The 16,949-nt window shown below is 39.3% G+C and overlaps 1 protein-coding gene across 6 annotated transcripts in view; it reads left to right on the forward strand.

Moving 5' to 3' along the window:
• Positions 1 to 16,949, forward strand: part of HSPBAP1 (HSPB1 associated protein 1) — a 71,354-nt gene that overhangs the window by 35,095 nt on the left and 19,310 nt on the right. For all 6 annotated transcript variants that reach the window (XM_060774672.2, XM_060774689.2, XM_060774679.2 and 3 more), the window contains 2 exons: positions 150 to 286; positions 5,821 to 5,992. In XM_060774672.2, coding sequence (XP_060630655.2) covers positions 150 to 286; positions 5,821 to 5,992 — 309 coding nt within the window. The remainder of the gene's footprint in view (positions 1 to 149; positions 287 to 5,820; positions 5,993 to 16,949) is intronic.

Raw genomic sequence — 16,949 nt, forward strand, 5'->3', positions numbered from 1 at the left:
AGCACACACACAAAAACATCTGAAGGGCCATAGTTGCCCAGGTATGATAGAGCTTTATGAAGAATGTAGAGAAAACATGGAGATGGAAGATCTCCATCTTGACTTGATATTCAAAATGCTGTTTTGTTTCAACCCTCTGTTCACAATAGGATGTAGTATGGTCTGATTTTGGATTTGAGGGACGCAATGGAAGAGATAGTACTTTGTGGATTGGCTCAAGAGGAGCAAACACTCCATGCCATTTGGACTCCTATGGCTGCAATTTAGTGCTACAAGTACAGGGAAGGTAAGGAGAAACATTGATATCTCTATCGTAAACACAAGTGATTCCCAGTGTTCTTGTCTTTCAACTGTTTAATTAATTATTTATTTCACTCATGCTTTTTTGTGCTCTGAAATCCCAGGCTTATTATTAAGAAACAGTAATAGCAGCCAGGGGGAGTTGTCATTTTTATAGCTGTGTTTGTTGTTCATGTAAGAGCTTGTGAAATTTGGAATAAGTAGATCAGCTTATTCTGTACACACTTCTTGTTTACACTTCACTATGGAAATTCCAGTTTCCTCCAGAGCAGGTTTTGCATTAGATAGATGAATATCTGATTCATGGCATAATGTTAGCAGCTGGGTCTAACACAGTGATTTGTCCTCCTGAATACTAAACACAGTGATTTGTCCTTCCCTTCCTTGATGTTCAGGGAGAGATGAGTAACCAGGTCCTGAACCGGTGCTTGGCCGCTGTGACGGTCTGGATGAGGGCGAACAAATTGAAATTGAATCCAGACAAGACAGCAGGCCCGTAGCCAGGATTTCGTTTCGGGGGGGGCTAAAAAATTTTCAGGGAGGGGTTCGGGGGGGGGGGGGGCTGAGTTTCGGGGGGGGGGCTGAGTCTGAGTGAAAGAGGGTCTAGCCTAGCAAACCTTTTGTATCATTACCCGAATACCCCCATGCATATGGGATATATTGAGTATGGTGATCAGATCATGATATGAATAAACATAACAGTTTAAATAATGCACCAGTAAGGCCTTTTCGCGAACCACCATGAGAATTTCGGGGGGGGCTGAAGCCCCCCGAGCCCCCCCCCCTGGCTACATGCCTGCAAGACAGAGGTACTCCTGGTCAGTCGCAAGGCCGAACAGGGCATAGGGTTACAGCCTGTGTTGGATGGGGCCGCACTCCCCCTGAAGACGCAGGTTCGCAGCTTGGGTGTGACCCTGGACTCATCGCTGAGCCTGGAACCCCAGGTTTCAGCGGTGACCAGGGGAGCATTTGCACAGCTAAAGCTTGTGCGCCAGCTGCGCCCGTACCTTGGGAAGTCTGACTTGGCAACGGTAGTCCACGCTCTGGTTACATCCCGTTTAGACTACCGCAACGCTCTCTACGTGGGGTTGCCTTTGAAGACAGCTCGGAAGCTCCAACTAGTCCAACGCTCGGCAGCCATGATTTTAACAGGAGCGGAGCGCAGGGAGCATACAACCCCTCTGTTGCGCCAACTCCACTGGGTACCGATCTGCTACCGGGCTGAATTCAAAGTACTGGCGTTGGCCTTTAAAGCCCTAAACGGTTCCGGCCCAAGCTACCTATTTGACCGCATCTCTGCCTATGAACCTACCAGGACTTTGAGATCTTCCGGGGAGACCCTGCTCTCGGTCCCGCCTGCTTCTCAAGCTCGGCTGGCGGGGACGAGAGATAGGGCCTTCTCAGTGGTGGCTCCTCGGCTGTGGAACGCCCTTCCTACGGACATTAGACTAGCACCATCTCTAATGGTATTCCGCAAAAAGGTGAAGACCTGGCTGTTTGAGCAGGCGTTCGAATAATTAGTGCAATGATTGGTTAATGAACACTGGAATGGAACAATGGATGACGAATCTGGAACATGTTTTTGATGACGAGACGACAGTGAATGGGTATTGTAGTAACTGTTTATTAATTGTGTAATGTGTTAGGTTGTTAACTGTTTCTATACTGTAGCACTGAATTTTTGCTGTTCGTATTTGTTGTGAACCGCTGTGAGTCGCCTTCGGACTGAGAACAGTGGTATATAAGTACGGTAAATAAATAAATAAATAAATAAATAAGAAATATGTAGGAATAGGAGTAGTACAAGACATAGTATGCATGTGTCATTCTCAGAGACTCCGTGCATGCTCTGCTTATGTAGATGGCAAATTGCTGATCCAGTCTCTCTAAAGTGGGGACAGTCTACACAGCCTACACAGTCATGGATACAAGCTTCATTTGTCAGCTACCACACAATCAGCAGGCTCAACTACTGACTTACTATTTGGAAAAATATGGGCCAGTCCATCAAATGTATTCTTTCTACTCCACATCTCTTAAAGTGGTTTGCATTCCTCCCCCCCCCCCCCCCCCACTTTCTTAGACCTCTCCATTTTGTTTACCTTAAACCTCTTCAGTATTGGAAATTCAATAAATTAGATTAATGCAGATGGTCTGCATCTAGTCAGCAATGCATAAAAACTCCCAGGTAGTTTGACTGTTGCTTACAGGGATGGTATTCCAAATCCTTACTTTTGGAGTTTTTATTTTCTATGTAATTCGTTTTAAAGGACTACTTTTATAATTAATTATTTTTTTACTGGTGAGAAGGGATAATGCCACCCTGTAATTTTTTTTACTAAAGCTAAGGTAAGAATACCATACTGTCCAAAGGCTAGTTCATGCAGTTCTGTTGTGCCAGTGCGCCATCTGGGGTGATGGGCAACAGTAAAGTGGACAGAAGGAAGATGTGCATTCTGCCAGCTCAGTGGCTTCTTATAGTCAGGTATTTTAACTGGCAAGCATCCACTCTACTTTTGAGAACAAAAAAAAATTAAAGTAATTGCTTACTTTTTAAAAAGCCAACCTATCTAGTATGACAATGTGCTTTTATGAGATGAGGCAACTTATAGCTTTTTGCAGCATTTTTCAACATCTCTGTAATGATGTCAGAGTACTATGACTCCCATTTCTAATAATTTCCAGCACAAGATTTGTCTTTTTCTCTATTGCTGTATACTAAGTTGCTGTTCTTATTTAATCTACTATTGAAGATATCCGTAATTAGTACCTCAGAAGCTCTTCCTGGTGTATGTATGGCATTTTGATTCTATCCTCCGAGCCCAAGTCCCTTTCAATTTGCTCTTTTGTAAATAGAATAGAGTATAATAGCTTTATTTGTCATTGTGCTATTGCACAATGAAATTACATGACTTACCCTCCACATACCACAAAGCAACACACTCATCCCTCTACACCCTTCCACCACCACATAGCTCCCAATGCCACATCAGTGTGAAACCATGGAGTTCAAGATACCCACAGCTCTAGGAAAAAAGCTATCCTTTAGTCTATTTGCTGGTGTCTTTGTCACAAAATGATGTGTGCTGAGAGAAAAGCAACAGCATAGAACTAGAAGCCAGAAAGTTTAAATGCCCTTGCTATTTTTATGGTTAATTAATTTCAATGAGACATGCTCCCATGTGTGTGGATATGGGAACCTTAATTTGCTTTCAGAGGTAGCTCTTTTTTTTTCTCCTGATGATTATAAATAAAAATGAGAGGCTGCCACTCCTTCATTGATGATGTTGCTGTTCTTAAATTCTATGAATTTGCTATGTGGGCTGTTACTTTAATTACTTTTGATTTTATTCCCACTCAGAATAAATTCTCCTTATAGAATTCTTCGTATGTGCCTGTTTGCCCTGCCCTGCCTTTTACAATTCTGCATTATACATAAACACAAATTGTTTTAAAATACTTTCTAAAAGGATTATAAGCCAAGATCCCAAGATATCTGATGTTAACTTAACAATCACAGTACGATCTAGAGCATAATTACCTGGGTGAAATGCCATTGAACAAAGAGAGACCTCTTTCCAGTTAAACACGTATAAGAAGGTGTTCTCTACTACATCAGATGAAAGATGTCACAATAAGCTAGGACTCTGTAGGAATGCCAGCTTTACAGAGGATGAACCACCTTATGCAATTGCTACCATTTGTAGCAGGGGCAGCGAAACAAGCAACCAGTTTTGGGCCTATATTTTGTTCATGGTGACATGTGAATTCAGCAGGAAGCCAGCTCTCTAGCTTGTTATCTTCTAGACAAGCAAGATAAACACTGAAGAAATCTGTGGATTATTGGGAGACCAAAAGGCTATGTGGGCTCAATGCTAGAGATATAAATTATACCTACTTTTCTTCTCAAAGGAGCAACAAATAATTTTAGCTGTTTTTTTTTTCTTTTTATGAGAAAATCTTTAAGAATTGCTCATTTTTCAAAGACTCTTCAGAGTCCAGGATGTGTCCAGCACAACATTCACACATGGTTGTTTTGCACAGAATATACAGTTATCTGCACATAAAACCATCTTTTTTTAATATGCACAGATGATGTTCTTTTCCATGCAAAAAAATATCCAAATTTGAATTTTGTGCTAAATATATCTCCCACTATTCTATATTCTTCCTATCTCTAATTCACGTGTCATAGTAAGCAAATCAGAGGACAAAATATTTGCAGATTCTTGAGACATTGCTGCTGCAAGTGGAAGTGATTAGCTGTATGTACCAGCAGGTTGGCTCGTTCACAACAAGCTGGATTCATATTTAGTGCCAGATCTTGTGATGTTCAGATGCGGCCCCTTTGTCTGTCTAATACAGTATTGTCTCCTCCATATAGTATTGACTCTTTGGAGTCTCAAGTGAAGAATCACATTTGCTTTCTGAAACTTTGAAGATGACATACTAAGGGATTTGATATCTGACCTTCTGATTGCACAATACAGAGCTATAACTAGAGACTGCACATGGAAGCCACTTAAATGATAGACTCTTTGCCTCCTGGCAGAAAGAGAAGCAGCCTATCCTTATGATCAGAACAGAAACTAGGATTTTCATATTCAAAATTTGGAAAAAAATTACTCTGTTGAAAAGCAGTTCAAGAAGGTACTCAATGTCAAAGCCTTAAAGAGCAAAGCTCTGCTTTCTTAAACATGAAGCATTGTCTGAAAGCTAAATTCTGTCCATCTTCTCTTTTGGGGTGAAAGCATGATAGCTGTATCCTGCAGCATGAAAAACAGATTAGCGCCATACTTTGCTGAACACATCTAAGTACAACAGCTAAGTAGGACGGGTTAATACTTGAATGGGACTTACCACCAGGTATTTTAAGGAAGGGGCAAGAAATAATCCTGTCTGTAGCCTCAGAGATCTGCTGCCAGTTGACAGTACTGGGCTAGGTGGGCCTATGGTGTAACTCAGTGCAAGACAGCTTCCTATGGGCCCCACAAAAACATTGGAAGAGGAAGTGCCTGCAATCAGAGAAAGATAAAAACTAGATATCATGCATGTCTTAATTATGTGAAATATGGTAATCTGGGAAAAAAATACTTTAAACAGTGCATTCGTAGCTGGAAGTTCCCAACAATTACACAATGAATTCTATCCTTGCTTCCCTGTGATGAGCCAGTCTGTTCATCCGTTTGGAAAATTTAATTGTGAAAAGACTTCAAACTGACTCCAATATTAAATTCAGTACCCAGTGGGTTCGTCAAAGATAAAGGCACTACTGAGTCACTCATTTGTTGTATGCATTTGTCTCCTTTCACAGCAGTTCCCAAGCAAAATCAATCATGACTCATAAAGAATGTGAGAGTGTTCTTTTTCACCAAATCCTCTTTTTAAAAAGTTGCTTAACTGTTTATTGTATTGTGTTACATAATATTTTTTTTACTAGTTCCCTCTAACACTGGGTTGAGTGTACTGATAACATGCTTTGCAAACAAAAACAGTGAAATTTACAATTTTTGTTTCCAGGAAAAGGTGGTATCTCTATCCTCCTGAAGATTCCAGTTTTCTTTGTCCTACCAGATTTCCCTATGAAGAGTCCAGTGTTTTCAGCAAAGTCAACGTAGTCGATCCTGATTTGAGAAGTTACCCACAGTTCAAGAAAGCACAGGCCCATGTAATGACGCTTGAGCCTGGCCAGGTAATTTCTGAATTGTTATTTTATTCTAAATCGGAACTTTCTTTAAATATGAAACAGGAAGATGAGGGATGACAAACAAATAAATCAAGGCAATCAAAACTTGAAAACTTATTTCCTAGGAGTACAGCTGTCAGATTTTTTCAAACAGCATTACTATGACTATGGTGCTTTGGAGGATTCTGGGAGATATAGCACCACAAAATATCTTTTTCAAATTTGGGGGGGGGGGGGGGGGAAATGTGGGGTCTATTTTTGTTTTCCTAATCATGTTTTGTTTTAATTCTGTTTCCTGACTAGTTAAATCCTCCTGGTTCATGTTGTTTAACTTGCCTTTCAAGTGATAACAGCACAGTGTGAGGTAGCATATAGAAAACAATGCCCATTTTTACTGATATTTACAGGTAAGCATTGCTGAATCCTGTATTTTGTAGGCTTATGGGGAATGTGCCATGGTCTATCTCTGCTGCAAAACCAGTGACTTACAGAATGTGTATTTAATGAATAAGTGTGCAGAGTAAGCAAAGAGGTCTCGCTTAACACTTTCATGGTGATGGATAGCTACCATAATGGAAACACTTGCCCAGCAGCTACATCACTTGTATTTACAATATGCATTAGTCTTTCAATGGAGGCTCTCAGTGTACCTTTAACAAGGTCACGTGAAAGTTGATTAATCATATTTTACAGGGTAGGAGGCTGCAATAATTGAATAGCAGCCTAGTGAAGGATTTCTCAATTTGCCCATACGTCCGATCTCAGCACTCTCCAACAACATACTTCCTTTCAAAGTAATTCAGATGTGATTTCTGCTTTCTAGAGTTGCCCATTTGTTTGTTCTGTCTATAACTTATATTGGAAAAATGAGTGGAATTACACATCTCCACCTAACTTAACATTTTAGTTTAAGTCTCCCCCAGGGTTCTCTCTCTCCTAATCTCTGTCCCCCTCTGCTCCTTTTTCGCTTTTACCTCTCTCTCCATTCTGGTTACCCATTCAGCTTCTGCTGTCTTTGCCTGTGTTGAAAACTCTTTGTGTCAGTTCACCCAAGTGCTGTTCACCCTCTCCCTTTCAGTCAGGTATTTCCCTATCTCCATCCTTTCAGTGTTACTAAACCTTCTTCCTCCATTCTTACCAGGCAGCAGATGTTGGATCAGACAGTCAGTCTCACCCTCGCAGTTACGTTACTCTAGTTCCCAAAACCTAGGCTTTCACATTTCCATAATATGCAAAACATGTGGAAGGATTGTGAAAGAGTTGATGAACATGCAGACACACAGTTGAGTTCCCATTCACAAGCACTTGTTTGACATTTGTTTGTAGGGAGAAAACAGTGCACAACCAGCAGCCCAAGGTATTTTGAGCTATCCTACGACACCCATTTACCATGTATCCCTTTTTCTTTTAATAGCTGTAGGTGGTGCTGGTATTGAACAAGTATATGAATTGAAGTTCCACAAAGTTTGGGATTCAACTTGAGGCATGTTAGGTTACCCAGTGGTACTGTTGTTCCATCATTGGCATCACAGCATGTTACTTTTCCATGGTAAAACAATATTTGTTGTTTATATCATGCCTTTTCCCCCAGTTGGAGATCCAGGGCTGCTTACTGCAATTAAAACCAAGCACAGATAAAAATTCACAGTATACAAAAGTTAAAGAGTAATTAAACTATCAAAAGATGAAAATCAATTAAAAACATAAATCATTGCACATGAATAAAAAACAGCATGTTATAGAAGACCTATTTCCCTTTGAAACAATCATTTCTTAAAGGCTTGCTGAAATAAAAGAGGTTTTAACTTGCCTCTAGGAAGATGATAAAGAGGGTGAAGATCTCAAAACAAAGGAGAATAGGGTCCTTCAAATAGCCTGAACCTTTCTAGCTTATGACCAGCACTTTAAATAGTGTGTAGACGTGGATTGGCAGCTAGTAAAGTGGTTACAGCAAGGGAATTGTATGCTCCATGTAGCCAGCTCGAGTTAACAATCTAGCTACAGCTCTTTGGACTAGCAGAAACTTCTAAACAGTCTCCAAAGGCAGCCCCACATATTGTGTGTTACAGTAATCCAAACTGGAGGTAACTGAAGCATGTGTCATCATGGCTAGGTCTGCTGTGTCAAGGAACAAGTTCAGCTGGTACACAAACCTTAACTAATCAAATGAATTGATGGCCAGTGCTGAAATCTGAGATCCCAGGCTCAGGGTTGAAATCAGGAGTGTACCAAAGCTGCGCACTTGCATCTTCAGAAGGAGCATGGGCTTATACCTCATCTGCCTTTCAATTGACCCAGAGCCCAACTATCTTGTCTTGATTAAGTTTCAATTTGTTTGCCTTCATCCAGTCCATTACTGATATCAGACCCTAGTTTAGAACCAAAATATCATCTTTGGATTGAGGTAAGAAGTAGTAATAAGAAATGAGTGTCATCCTCATATTGATGCCACCAGTACAACCTCTCTCAGAAGAGGAATTTTCACAGTTAAACCAACAGGATTTCCTAATAATTCAATAGCAATTCCAACCTAGAATTTAAATAATTACCAACGACAAACATCTTGGAGTAATAAATCTACCAAGATTAAATCATCCCATTTATATTTTAGACTGATAATTTAAAAAAATCTATTAGTAGTAATTAAACATTGCTTTGGTTACAAACCCTACAGATGATCCCAGCTCCACGTTTTCTAGGTACCTTCAGCAGCAGCATTCTTTGCTTGAGTCATTTTGGATCTCACCTTGGAAGACTAATCACCTGATGTTCTTGAGGAATATTCTTCAGCAATAGCAGCCTTCATGGCTGAAATCAGTGAGGGCCTGCTCTCCCCAGACAAGTGGAAATTGACCAGTCAAAAGACCAGCATCTAGGATAACAGTAGGTAAAGTTTGGGTATACATTCACACATGTTCCTCAGTGTTACCTTGGGAGCCTTTAGCCACTTCAAACCGTCTTTTTTTTATGATCAAAACAAAAGGATGAACTGTTTCTCATAGAGGCCTCTGAAACTGGCAGTTTGCCTCTTTAATAGGCTGCATGGCTGTTCTGGATATCTGGCTACTTTTTTGTGCAGAGTGGTGATAGTGGTGGGTTTTGGGTTTTTTTGTTTGTTTGTTTGTTTGTTTTTTGTTTTTTGGTTTGTTTGTTACTTTTGATTTGGACTCCAGACTTTGCACACAATCCCTGGTCTCAGAAAGCCTTTTTTCCCAACAGACAATAGGAGTTTGGAATTGTTGCATGTTTGGATTGTGTTTTTGTGACCTCAAAACCTGGCTTTTCCATTGTGCTTTCGGAGAGTAGTCACGCAACCATATGCTATTGCTCCCCTCAACATCTCTGTTCTTGGAGTACTCATCCCCATTTATATGAATGCCCATTTTTACAACCCCACTCTTTTATGTGCTCTCCCATATAAATAATTTGCCTCTCCTTATTTCACCCTGAGTTTTTAGTGTTTTATCTTGCACATTGGCCCGCTCAATGTCATTGTAATTGTGGATATTGTATTTTATATTTTGTGTTGCTTACTGTATTCATATGTTTTTTGTATTTTATTGTGTTGTTGTGTGTGTTTGTGTTTTATTTTATTGTAATTGTTGTTTGGGCATGGCCTCATGTAAGCCGCCCTGAGATGGTGGCTGGGTATAAATAACGTTTATTATTATTATTATTATTATTATTATTATTATTATTCCTCAACCATGCTGATGAATTTCAGAAAATACATTTTCTAGGCTTATTTCTTCATGTATTTCCCATTTTCTCTTCCTCCCTATCGCCAAGCAGGTAGCCTAGTTCCAGCCACGTTTGATATCGCAATTCGGATGAAGCCTGTGGCTTCCTCCTCTTGAGGTGATCCCGACTGTAGAGCTCCCTTCTAAGGATCCTGGTTTCTGCCTTTTTATGTTAGATTCAGTGGGGCACTGCAGACAATTTTTAATCAGTTATCATTAATCATTCAAGTTTTGAAAACACTACATATCTGTCCCTACACATTTGTAGGTTTAACTTCTGCAGATTTTATTATTTGCGGATATGATTAATAAGTTCAATCATGAATCTAGAGAGAAGTTGGTCACTAACTCTAGCGGGATCTAGAGAGAACACTTCTCTAGATATTTGTAGGTCCTCCGGAGTGATTTGATAGTTAACTTCTTGCAGAAACTAACCATAAAATCATGCTTACAGACCTAAAGATTCCTAGAGAGGTATTCCCACAGGTTTTTAAAAAATTGTGTTTTTTATTTGTGTTTTTTCTTTTTCTGAGGGTGTCACTGCCTCTAACTCTCCCAAAATGTGGAGGGCTGACTGTAACCCTGAGGGTTGCCTTCAATGCACACCATGTTTAATACATCAGAATTTCATAGTCTTTGAGCTTTAGTGGAGACAGAAATATAAATATAAGTGGGCTTCTTTTCTCTGGCTATTGTCCTATACTGCTTTCATAAAATAAGCCTCATGGCACCTAGTGGGACTAATTTCTGAGAAGACATGTCCTGGAGTACACTCTTACAGCACATAATGCCTTTGACTACATAATATATAATAATATATTTCTATTCCATACAGTATGGTCATTGTTTTACTAGTGTCAGATATTAAATGAATTGACTTCCACATTGTTTTTTCTCCTGTAACAAAATGTTCTTGTAACTGATTTAATAGTTTAGGATATTTTTGTGGGGGGCAGAGAGTTTGGGGAGTGTTTAAAACATAAATGGCAGTAGAGCACCATATTGCATTAAGGTTGGGAATTTAATGCAGGCAGTCTGTTTCAGTGATTAGGAATGGTAATGAAGCAATAGTATCACTATTTTTAATTAAGTTTAAACTAATTAGAAGTCAAATCCTGTTAAGAACAGAAGGCCACTTCTTGCCATTCTCTGGAGTGCTACTGAACAAAGGAGACACTGATATAGATTTTTATCTCCCGTTTGCTGACTGGGCCGACAGCAAAGAGCATGCTCACAAGTACTGCATGGCCTTCCATAAGAATGAAATTTCCCTCCCACTACTGTATTCCAGCTGTGCGCAAAGCAAGCAAGAAAATCTTAGGCAAATGATATAATAATCTCTTTTTGTCATGGTTGCTTGTTGTCAAGTTAATGTTGATTTATGGTAACCCTATGTATAAGAGACCTGCAAGAGCTCGAGTCATCAACTGCCTTGCTCAAGTCTTGAATTCTGTGGGCACTGGCTTCCTTGATTGAATCAACCCAGCCTTCCTCTTTTTCTATTATCTTTCACTGTTGTCAATACCAATTAATCTTTTTGGTTGTCTTAGCTTCTAATGATGGTTTAGGCCTATAGTGATCTAAGGTCTATGTATTTGGGGTTTTAGTAGTCTGTAGTTTATTTCAAATTATTTGTTTTTCTTCCCATCTTTCTTCACAATCCAGCTTTCCCAATCATACATAGAAATAGGAAATGCTATGGTATGGATGATACTGATCTTGGTATTTAATATGTCTTTACACTTAGCTTCCAAGCATCTACACTTATCAAAATACTCTGGAATAAATTGTTCTGGAGCTATCCAGGTTGCAGCAGAGGGAGTCTGCACTTACCATCCTGGAAGCACCCCAAACCCCTTTAGGGGTCCAGTGCATCGGCACCAGCTTCGCAGGCCAGAAATGGCTCCCCATCAGAGCCTTGCTGGCAGCCCAGCCATGTGATCTCCAGATGCAAGTTCACCAGCAAGGCTCTGCTGGAAGTTGCTTCTGGCTGGTGAAACAGCGGTGGGTCTTTTTGACACTTGATCAACTCAATTATTCAACATTTGAATCACTCTGGAGGTTTGTGGGATCCCTGGAATAAATTGCAGATCCCCTTGTGCTGGATTAATGGCTGGAAGCAGCATTTCTGCTGTGAAACCAGATGCACATTAGATGAACTTCTCCCTGAAGTCATAAATTGAGTCCATTTTATTTGGCCAGTCTAGACATGATTTGAATCTTCTTCTGATTTCTTGACTACAATCTACATTTTGATTAATAACTGATCCAAGGCATAGAAATTAACTATTTCTATGTCTATATTACCCAGTTGTACAAATAATCTATGATTATTTTTATTATTTAATATCCAGTTGCAACCTTCCTTTTGAAAGCCCTATGATGACACATCCCAAGTTCTCCTCTCTACTAGTGAAAGGCAGCTGGTACTCTCTGTTGAGCATACTTTGACGCAGACAGCCTGGCAGAGCATTCAGCCATGTAGCCAGCACTTTTCTACCTGCCTTCTGAAATGTTATAGCCCCTGGAGAACTGTATTAAATGAAGAAAGTAGAGGAATGATTTGCAACAAATGCCAAGTCCTTTTAGAACAGATCTCCCTTTATACAAGAATGATGACTGCTAGTTCTACTCAAGTCTGCCTGATATTGGAAAGGATGTGATGAAGCAACTGGAGTAGAATCCATTAGGCAGCAAAGGAAGCCCTTTCTTTGAAATGCATTGTTCTAACTGAATAGCAAGATTGAGCACATACTGCAAATACAATAATTTCCAGATCTGTAGCCAGTTTCATATTGTGATAATTTACAGCAGTATCTTGTTTCTTGGTTGGGCAGGAATTGCATGTCTTGGATTAAGATATTGTAACAATGCAGAAAGGGATGGGTGGGAGTAGAATCAAGATAAAGGTGTGTTTTGGTATTCAGGACAGCAGCTGTATGCTAGCTGGATACTGGCTTTGAATATTAAAAAGATCTTAATGTGCCTAATGCCATCTCCTGGCCAGTATGTCTCATTTCACCACTTTCTGTTATATTAAAGACATTGGGGGTTCTTGCTTTCAATATATATTCTAATTACTGTTAAGGCCCTCTTTCGTCTTCAGGTCTGCTTGAGGAGAAGTAAATGGAGTAGATTCAGTGTGATTTCATTGATTTTAAAAGATTTGTCTAATCTTTGGATTGGTTAAGTTTTTTTGGAAGTTTTAATATGACCCCTTAAATCTTGCATACACAGTTTGGGATTCATTCTGCCTCATTCTCATACCTGTAAATGGCCATTGGAGCCTATGGCTTTGTGAGTATCATTTTGTTCAAAATTGAAAGTGCCATGTATACGTTTCTGTTTTCTTGTTTTGAAGGCTTTTTTAAAAAGCAAATTTGTTCTCCACTGCCTACCTAATTTTAAAGGGATGATAGACAAAATTGCAAACTAAAAATCATTCAAATAAGTCAGGTGGATAGGTAGGATTTTTAGTCAGTGAAACCTCCTCAATGTTGTGGACTCACAGCTCCTATTCTTGAGTTTTATGGATTGCAACCCAAACATTTATGCCAAAGTAAAACAGAGATTACATTTAAGACTATGATATTCACTTAACACTAAAAAGTAATGAAAGAGTGAACATTTTTGGGCTCTGAATCCCCATAGTTCCTCCCTTTTGACTATGCTGACTAGTAGTGGTCTCTAATTGTAGGCAAGAAGCATCCGGAGGCAACTTTTGTCCATCCTGGTTTAATTTCAGATCTAAGAACATTTGATCACCAGATGTATGAGCCCTATCATCTGAACAGATATGGAAATGCTTTGGATCCATTTCAGATTCTTTAAATGTACAGTATTCTGTGATAAACTTGATAAAACTGACAACTTTTTCAAAGAAATAATTCTGTACCTTCCCTAGACAGGTGCCTTTCAGCTGTGTTGTACTACCGCTCTCCTCGTCATCAGTCACCATGGCCAACATATCTGGAGTATCCCAGGTTGATCTAAAACAGTGGTTCTCAACCTGTGGGATCCCAGCCAGCTGGTAGACTGGTTGGGATTTCTGGGAGTTGTAGGCCAAAACACCGGGGGACCCACAGGTTGAGAACCACTGATCTAAAACTTTCCATGTGATAGACTAGAAATAATTGTTTAGTTTATTCATATTGCCATTCCATATTAGAATGTTTGGCCTAAACTATTCATGTAAAATATTTTATTTTATAGTGAAGATGTAATACTTTTGGGAAAATAACATTATAAGAGAATGACTATAGAACAGTGGGCTTAATTTATCCACTATTAGAAACTAGATTACAACTAAAGTAATATAAATGAGAAAGTCTCTGAAGTAGATTTTTTTAAAGAATTGGCAATTAATTTTGATCGTGGTCTGAAGGATAATTTTTACTATTAATACTTTTTCAGAAAAAATGTCTATTTGATTTATGTTTTTACTAAATAAAATTTCTTTTTAAAATAGTAAAGAGAAAAAGGAGGAGCCAGTTCATATGGTAAATTATTAAGCAACTAAACCTTAGGTCTTCCAGAAATTTGGGACCTCATCTCCCAGGATCCTTGACTTTGCTTCTGGGAAATGAAATTACAGTGTTCAGAGAGGCTACTATTAATGGCTGGAAAGTAAGAAGGGCTACTACCCATAATGCATTTCACACTTTGAAAGAAGAAAATCTTTCATATTGCACAGTAGCATTCTTCACACAGCACTTACTTAACTGAGTGAACAAAGGGGAGTCCATGCTCCTCCCTATTTGCACTCAGTATACAGTACATTTATTTAGCACTTTTTGCATAATGAAGAAACTCCTGGAAAAGAGCCTACCTTTCAGATTTTGCTGAAACTATTATTCACAGGAAGGATATCCACAAAGATATCATTTCCCAGCCCTTCCCTGACATTCAAACATTAGATACTTGAGCCTAGGCAGTTGTATAATGGATCTAGCAGTGGGCTGGATCATGTGGAGTTCTATCTAGTAGGCGAGACAATATACATAGACATTTTGCGTTTAGACTTCTCTGGGTCTTTCATTATAAAACTCATATATTTGTCATTGATCCTGGGAATGGAATAAGAAGCATTGCAAGATTCTGGGTGGGAATAGCAAAGACAAGGGTTGTGATGATGTGGACCAAGCCTACAAACAGAGTCTTCAAGCAAGCTTCGCATTGAGACGTTCATTTTCTGTAAATAATAGTTGCAAAAAGTTGGAGGGTAGTGGGGTTCATTAGAACTGCATACTTCACTTCCGCATACAAAATGACCTAAGCTTTGGTGGATTTCCCACCTCTTGATCTCCCCCTTGTATTTTCAAAATGGAATGTATTAATTGCAACCACACAGTTGATATGATGTCTAGTTAGTCCTTCTAGAAACTTAATCTCAAATTCAGTTAGTCCTCCATGTTTGTGGTTTTAACTTTTGGGGATTTGGCTATTCAGATTTGGTTAATATGTTCGCTCTAGGAATCTCTAGGTCTTACAGTGTGACTGTATGGTCAATTTCTGCAGGAAGATGAAAAACAGTCATGCTGGAGTACCTACAGCTCCCTAGGTAAGTGTTCTCAAAGATAAAAGTAATGGTGGGTATTCCACATTCGCGGGGTCCTACTTCCCCAAGCCCCGTGTAAATGGAGAGCCTACTTGAAATGCTGAGCATTAGTAAATTGTTTCTGAGGAGTTAGAACTTTTTGGGACTAGAGGCAATATGTCTATGTGTATCAAATGAAGAAGAGCATGAGTAAGAGGATGCTGTTCTGATGGGCTTGTGAGCTTCTCATAGGATCCAGTTGGCCGATGGATGAGATGGGCCATTGGTGTGATTCAACAGGGCTTCTCATGATCTGCACCTCTTGAGTTGAAGTTCATGCTGGAATTCATCCATCTTCCAGATGTTGCACTTCCCTTAACATTGCAAAGCAGTTCTTTCTGAGCTTGGAAGTATTATTTTTTGAGCTACCATTCTGCAGATCTCCTCTCAGCATGGCTAATGATGTTGTAAATCAGAAGATATGTAATTTATCTGCACTCTGCACTCTCATCAATTTAAGAATATAACAGTAGGTGGGGGCAGGGATTCTGGGTGTGGTGCCATTAGTTTTGCATGCATTCCACCAGAAATGTTGGCCATTTACTTCTCCAATATGAATGTACATTCCCAACTGATATAAATTCTGAATTTAACAATATTATGCTTGTATGCACAGATGTTCTCTTGGCTATATATTTATTGTATTTGGATTAAATTCAGAATCTTATATCAGCAGGATAGTAAATTGTGTATGCACTAGGCTTGAGATGGTGCCAAAAAGATAATTTTGTTATTTTAATACTTGCACATTAATAACCACTTGTACATTAATAATACTCAGTCTGTTGTCCAGAATTCTTTGTACATTATATTTAGGAGGACATGTAGATCTCATGTTACCATGTCTAAAAATATACCGCTTTACTATCGTACATATACCTGATCTCTTCCGACGTTGGAGGTTAATCCAGGTTGAACTTACTTGGGTAAAAGACCATCAAGTAAACCAAATAGGGCTAAGAAGAAATCCTGCCCGAAACACTGGCAAGCCATGTTGCCAGAGTTGAAGGTACTGCACAAGATGGGATTAGTGTTAGAACAACTTTTTATGTACCTAAGCTTTGGTTTTAAGGGACCGTACTCTATTCATGCTTTTAAACCCATGTTCATCTTTCTTCTCTGGTCAATTTTTCTCTTCTAAGAAAATTTCAGGGTTAGATTGTCATTTCTCATGGAGTCAAAAAACCTTTAAAAACAAGGCTACAAAATATAAACTATTTGTATGTTCAGTGGCCATACTACAGAATACTGGGTAGAGGTGGGGAGATTTGAACAGGACTGAAATGGCTGGACTCCCACAGTAACGTTCCACTGAATACCTCTTGTTCTTACTAACCACTCTCAAACTTCATAGGAATACTACTTCTGCTTGTTTTGAAGAGCACCATCTGTGTTGAAAAAATTGACAGCATTATTATCCAAAGACAGCATAATTATTGGCATAAGTCTACACATGCATAGAATTCCCTTCCCCTGGAATGTTGCTTTGTTCAGTCCACTGGTGGAAATATTGCCATCTGTGCACAGAAAAAGAGTATGTGCTTCCATGTATTGTCAAGGGCTTTCATGGCTGGAATCACTGGGTTGTTGTGAGTTTTCCAGGCTGTATGGCCATGTTCCAGAAGCA

Source organism: Anolis sagrei, chromosome 1, assembly GCF_037176765.1.
Source record: "Anolis sagrei isolate rAnoSag1 chromosome 1, rAnoSag1.mat, whole genome shotgun sequence".
NCBI classification, from domain to species: domain Eukaryota; kingdom Metazoa; phylum Chordata; class Lepidosauria; order Squamata; family Dactyloidae; genus Anolis; species Anolis sagrei.